The sequence below is a fragment of the Oratosquilla oratoria genome, chromosome 19 (assembly GCF_046742065.1).
Source record: "Oratosquilla oratoria isolate Oo_2021 chromosome 19, ASM4674206v1, whole genome shotgun sequence".
Lineage (NCBI taxonomy): Eukaryota > Metazoa > Arthropoda > Malacostraca > Stomatopoda > Squillidae > Oratosquilla > Oratosquilla oratoria.
The window spans coordinates 12852316-12859493 of record NC_134795.1 but is presented as its reverse complement, the minus strand read 5'-3'; the positions used below and the strand labels follow the sequence as shown (position 1 = coordinate 12859493).

The window sequence follows — 7178 nt, the reverse complement described above, 5'->3', positions numbered from 1 at the left end:
CTGGAATCAATGCATGTAATCGTGAGGTTACTTTTGGGATAAGAGCTCGTTATATTGGCCGTAGTTGGAACTGGGAGAGTTACGAGTAGTCGGCGCTGCCGAAGCCTCCCTGGCTCTCCCCCCCCCCCCAATGGCTACGAGAACCAGACAATTGGTCACAACCTTACATAGACAATTGTTCTCAATGATTCTCACATACATTCATAAAGTTTACAGAGGATAAATACATTTTTGTGTTTATTCTTTTTTGTATTTGTTTTGTATTTATTTTCATTTCTTTGAGAATTTAAGAATGTATGTGAAAACTATTGTGAACAGTTGTCTGTGTAAGGTTGTGACCAGTTGTTTGATCCTCGTTTACATGAATTGTTCTTTCTTTTTAGTTGTGTGTTTTATTTATTTTATTGTATTGTGTATTTTATTTACTTTATTGTATTTATTCTTCGTGTATTATTTTATTGTATTTATTCTCTGTAATTTTTATGAATGCATTTGAGAGTCATTGAGAACAATTGTCTATGTAAGGTTGTGACCAGTTGTCTGGTTCTCGTAGCCACTGGAGGGGGAGGACGGGGGAGCCCGGGCAGCTTCGGCACGCGGACTACCTTTCCCAGTTCCAGCAGCGGCCAATATAATGAGCTCTTTGATCACTGTACCTCATCATATTCCTGAAGACGGTCCTAGGACTAGGACCGAAACGTCGACCATTAAACCTCCCACTTTGAGTCTGGTGTTTACTCCCCTCCCTTCAACATGGTTCCCAGACTCCAAATCTTCACACACACACACATATATGTATATATACGACGTGTGTCAGAAAAGTTCCAGGACTGGTGTCACAATAGATTTATTTAAAATCTGAACTACAAACTACAAGTTTTCCCTTTCGAAGTAATCCCCTTGGAGTCTAACACACTTTCCCATCCTTCTTTGCCATGTTTGCCTGTACTCCTGGGAGGATTCTTCCGGGGTCCTCCACAGCTCCGTCGTCACATCTTTTTGATGTCGTCCACGTCTTCAAAACGGGTTCCCCTGATAACCACCTTAAGTTTGGGAAGTGGAAAAAATCACATGGGGCTAAGTCGGGGGAGTAGGGAGGTTGCTCCAACACGGAAATGTTCTTCTCGGCCAGGAACCGTCGGAGTCTCAGGGCATTGTGAGCATGAGCGTTGTCATGGTGAAGCAGCCGCGAATTATCCTGCCACAACTCTCGCCTCTTCTCGCACACTGAACGAAGCAAACGCCGCAGTGTCTCTTTGTAGACGTGCTGGTTGATCGTCCGGCAAGAACTTGCAGTGGACACTGCCCCTCACATCGAAGAATGCGAACAACATAACTTTGACTTTGGACTTACACTGTTTTGCTTTCTTCGACCTTGGCGACATCGAACTCTTCCACTGAAGGCTCTGGCGTTTGGTCTCCGGGTCTTACTCGAAGACCCATGACTCATCACCGGTGATGACTCTCCCTATCATGTCTGGTTCGGCTTCAAGACGCTCTAGGATGTCCTGACACACTTGCATGCGTCGTTCCTTCTGATTATCATTCAGCAGTTTCAACATCATCTTTGCGCAGACTTTCCTCATGTCCAAAACTTCAGTGATAATCTTCCAGACGTTGTCATGCCCAGCCCATTTACGATCAGTCGTACAGTCAGCTGACGATCGCTAAGCGCCATCTGCCTGACGCGCTCGACGTTGGCCTCAGTTCTGCTCGTTGAAGGCCTTCCGTTCCTGAGGTCGTCTTCCACGTCCTCGCGTTCCTCTTTAAACCTCTTGTACCAATCAGAAACACGTGAGTATAACATCGTCTCATCTCCGTAAACTTTCTGCAGCAATCCCGGTGTATCTGACGGAGTTTTCCCCAACTGACCAAGAAAATTCAAGTTTGCTCGACAACCTGAAACAGAGGATATGCATATAAAAGCATCTGGATAAAAGTTCAATGGCTGCAGAGAGCTGAGATTACAGTTACGAGTACATACTCCTGGGGGATTACGTTGAAGGGGATAACTCGTAGCTTGTAGTTTGGGTTTGAAACAAATATTCTGTGGCACCAATTCCTGGAACTTTTCTGACACACCTCATACACACACACACACACATATGCATATATATATATATATATATATATATATATACATATATATATGTGTGTGTGGTGTGTATGTGTGTGTGCGTGTGTGTGTGTCTGTGTGTGTGTGTGTGTGTGTGTGTGTGTGTGTGTGTGTGTGTGTGTGTGTGTGTTTGTGCTTGTGTGTATGTGAGTGTGTGTATGTGCGTGTGTGTGTGTGTGTGTGCTTGTGTGTATGTGCGTGTGTGTATGTGCGTGTGTGTGTGTGTGTGTGTGTGTGTGTGCGTGTAGTGTGTACATTTACATATGTAGATAGACAGAAATATCTCTTACAGGTGTAATCCGTTGCGCATTTTTAAAACGTTTTAGAAGCCCAGAAATCCTTGACTGGAATTGAAAGTTAATTGTTGGGAGACAAATAAGAGAATTTAAAGGAATATGGATAGTAATAACGAATACAGGGTGCTAACGCTACTAAAAAAGGAAAGAAATATTATCACAGAAGCCTGTGAAAAGGTGCGTAAACTAGGCTGAAAGAAAAAGAGAAGCGAATGTGAGAACTAAAGGAATTTGTTTTCGTGGCCTATAAAGTGAGAGGAGGTGGACAACAGTATTGTAACCAGTGAAAAAGTCCGAAAAGTTAAAGGATAATTTTAAGGCACAATAGATACAAGAAGGTATAATGTTACCAAAAAATAAAAGAGAAGGGGAGAAGAGAAGAACGACAAGAGAAAACGATGTTTTCTCGCGCCGATAAGACTATTCGGATAAATTCTTATCATTTATTAATGATAGATTTTGTCTGGGATGAATATAGCTGTCCAGGGATATAGAAGGGTGTTAAGAAGGCGGGAGAGAGTAAAGTATTAATCATTATTTCAGAGAGTGCTAGGACGAGTAAAGCGGAAAACAATGTGAAGGGTTGTTCGAATATTTGCGAACGAAAAACGAGGTAAAGAATAAATTATTCGTTTTCATAGACGGACAGACTGGAGTCAAAATGGACAACTTTTTCGTGGCCAGTGAAAGAGTGGGAAAAGTTGAATGATAATAAATTCAGGAAGTAGTAAGAACAAAAGTAGAGAATAAATCTTGAAAAGAGGAAGAGCAAATTCATAAGTTAAAGAGAATGCACTGAAAGGTCAGGCAATGGCTTCTCGTAACAGCCACAATGGTTCGGCAAAACAATTACTATTTCAGCAGTGGTGTGACAATTATTTCAGTGGTATAAATAATCATACAATAGCATAATAGGACGAGTAAAAAAGTACAATGTAAGTATATGTACAAATATATATATATATATATTGATGAATGAGCAGATATATGGATAGATAGATAAATAGTTAAAAGTAAATCCGAAAAGTCCAAAAATGGTTAAGCCTTGATTTGAATTGAAGTGAGAGACTTAGGAAAGAAGGAAAAAGTGATACGAACGAGAGATTGTAGGAAGGTCGATGTATATGTGTGTGTGTGTGTGTGTGTGTGTGTGTGTGTGTGTGTGTGTGTGTGTGTGTGTGTGTGTGTGTGTGTGTGTGTGTGTGTGTGTGTGTGTGTGTGTGTGTGTGTGTGTGTGCGTGTGCGTGTGCTGATGTTTGGGTATTCATTTTCATAAATTGCCATCTATTTTCGTATCCCCATTCCAATGAATGTTACACAGGAACAATAGGTAACGATTTGTCTTCCTTCGTCTCCCTTCAGTGGTCTGGGCTATCAGAGGCTCTCCCCGACAACGTCCACCTCCTGACCCTCGAGCCAATAGACGACAACACGTTTTTGCTTCGCCTGGAACATATGTACGAAGTCAATGAGAGTGACCCCTACAGTAATCCCGTCAAGGTGAACCTCAAGGTAATCCAAGAATACCAAAGTGTCAAAGTGTCGCATGAAATAACAAATGCAAAGTAGTGGAATCCATTGCATAAAAAAAGTACATAGTTTTCAATCGTTACAAAATGCGTGTTGGGTGTTATAGTTGACAAGCCTTGTTTGTTTTTTGGCGGATTTGATTGTGACTATACCGAGTAGTGATTTAGTATCAGCTACCATCTCGGTCCCTAGTGGTACTTTTTCCACTAGTTATAGTAGTCATAGCATAAGAACCCTTATTCTCTGAATCTACGCACGAGGTTGTAGAACGAGCCATTAACACTGTTTCCTTATTCCCCAGGGTCTCTTCTCAGATTGGCAGATCCTCTCGGCCAAGGAAACCACCCTCGGGGCCAATATGCTCAAGAAGGACTTCCATAAACTGAAGTGGCAAGTGGACCCTTCCGACGAGGGGAATTCTATTGACGGGCAGATGCCGGACCATGAAGGAGCAAGAAAGCGACTCTTGAAAGAGGTTGAGGACCTGGTGATCCAAATGAACCCAATGCAAATCAGAACGTTCCTTCTCACTGTGAAGAAGATCGAACGTCTTTAGAAACATAAGAACATAAGGATGAAGGAGACTGCAAGAGACCATAAGGCCTATACTAGGCAGCTCCTTGTCCGTTACCAACTATCACTCCATCCATGAAGTTATGCAATCTTCTCTTAAAGCAGCCGATGACTTCAGCGCTTACTATATGGTTGCTAAGTCTATTACATTAGTTAACCACGCTATTAGTAAACTAGTTCTTGTCTATTTTTATCCTAAATCTAAATTTGTCAAATTTAAATCCACTACTGCGAGTCCTGCCTTATTTTCTTAATATTACGACCTTGTCTGCATCACCCTTGTTAAAGCCCTTGATCCATTTGAATACCCCACATTCTACGTCTTCTCAGAGAGTGTAAATTTAGGGGATACGGAAGCAGACTACTAGTTAGAGGGTAGTTAAAGTATTAGGTTATCGTAAGAATATGTTACGGGATGACAGGGTATTAGTGAGGTCTAATTGCTAAGATTAGATCAGCTTATTTTGTCTTGTCGTTAACAGGACTTAGCTCCAAAGAATTATGCAGCTCCGAGGCAAGCTCGGAAAAAATAGGGTTTTCGATGGATCTAAATCCAATTTTTATTTAATTTGTTGAGAAATTCTTGCGCAAAATTCAACATTTATTCATATCAATAGCAATTTATCGTTGCAGAAGAATATCCTATTGCGAGTGAAAGAGCATAACTAAGAACCAATCTTTGTCGCTCTGTTGAATTAATTTTACATGATAAGTTGACATCATTATCATTACTAACATTCAACATGATTAAGTATTCTTTTTTTTATACGGAATACGTCTCTTTTTACGTATTATTGGGATCAAATGCAAATTTCCAATACCATTAACAGTATATAAATATTCTCAATATAGACTGATTGTTGCGTCCTCAGGTCCTTCAACCCGGTGCTTTTCAAATATTGTTTATTTACACCAAATGTTTTGATTCAGTTCACTGAGATTAAGTTTCTCCACAGGCCTACTTTGCAGATGAGTAGAATTACCATAAAAATAACTGCAAGAGATGTCACTGGGTTGAAAATTTAACATTAAATCTGAGGTTTAATTACTACATATAATTATGATTATAAAGTATATAAGGACCTGTTTTGTGATCTTCCAGACGACTTAGCCAAGTTAAAACCAAACGTTTCGACAGACGTTATAATTCCTTTTATAACAATTTAATGTTTCCTAATTTTCTCTTCCATTTTTTTGTTAGATAATCCACGTTTTATTGGGCACCTTGAATTCACAACTTCAAATTTACTTGGGAAGTTCCGAAATCAACCTCAGCTTTTTAAAACCTCCCCTCCAACTGGCGCATGCTCACTGACCTGCAAAGAGAAGCATAGAGCGGCCATGCAGGGCAAGAACCAAGAAGAAAGCAAGAAGTCTTTCTAAGACAGGTTATGTTAGTCATAACCTGAAGAAGTTGTCACTTATTTTATTCAGAAGGATTCAGATCTTTATCAAAATCAAAATCCTGGGAAGATCGTCTTGCCCGATGTCACCATTTCCTTGCAATTGCCTACCGATAATATTGTCGGACTCACTTGTGTAGTGTCCTTCCGCATAACATTGAGCGCAAATCTGATCGACATTTTAAAGAGGTCGGAATTTATCTTCGACGTTCTTCTTGGATATGATCCAAAATTTCTTCAAATGCTCCTGTCATCATGAGTTCTAATATCCTGAGTTATATCAATAGATACTAAGGTAATCTCTAATCCTCTTTAGAAATGTTATGAGTGACTTGCTTTGTAAACTCACAGTAAAAGCTGTTCCATAGTCAGACGAGGTGACAAGCAGCGTTACTTCTGACGACTATTTCTTGTTGAAAATGTTAATTATATTCCAAAACTTCACCAAGTTTAGTTGTTTTTGTGGAAGAATATTCTAACATGTTTTTTTTAATCCTTTTGGTTTCATCTTTTCTTAACGACATTAATTGCACTTTCCATGACCGAAGAAGAAAATAGATTTACACCAACCCAGTGCACATTAACTCCTTAAATATGGCGATGACTTCCGTAGATTTATTTTCAGGGCAATTAATTCTATGTAGCTCAGGGACGGACTCTGGCGTGAAAAGGCTTGGTCGACCGGGGGTCCCCTCCGAGCCAGAATCCGTCCTTGAGCTACGTGAATTCGTCTGTTCTTATTAGAATCAAAATCTACATAGCATGTCATGTTGAAGGGGATGATCACAAATACCAACACAAAGCAAACCCAACAAACTGGAAATTGACGAAAATTTGCTACGATGCTCATGCCAAATGAAAGTTTTGATTTTTGAATGGATCCCATTTCATTGTTAAATCAGCAGAAGGACATGATTTTTCTACTTCCACCATCACTGATTTAATTTTTGTTTCCTGGTGGGCTCAAGAACGTTTTTAAGTAAAATGGTGAATTGTTAAAATCAATAAAATATGATTTTTCATATCCGTGTTATTAACCTATGATGGCAAAGCAGAACGACTGTTAGACAATTAAATCAAAATATGATATTTGGGAAAGCCAAGCCTGACAAAACTGTGCAAAAAATATGCAATTATATTTTACGTTCCTCTTGCATTAGTATAATGATTATACCCAAGGGTGGGATTTGAAATAGAATTTAATAAACGCCGTCACAAGTCCACAAGGATACATTAAGCATAGAATACCAAATATCACTG

At 39.7% G+C, this 7178-nt stretch overlaps 1 protein-coding gene across 2 annotated transcripts in view; it reads left to right on the top strand.

Annotated features, from left to right (window-relative positions):
- Positions 1–6940, top strand: part of LManII (Lysosomal alpha-mannosidase II) — a 670847-nt gene extending 663907 nt beyond the window's left edge. For both annotated transcript variants that reach the window (XM_076202638.1, XM_076202637.1), the window contains exons 20-21: positions 3775–3924; positions 4244–6940. In XM_076202638.1, the coding sequence (XP_076058753.1) occupies positions 3775–3924; positions 4244–4498 (405 nt within the window). In that variant the 3' untranslated portion in view covers positions 4499–6940. The remainder of the gene's footprint in view (positions 1–3774; positions 3925–4243) is intronic.
- Positions 6941–7178: the final 238 nt, after the last annotated feature.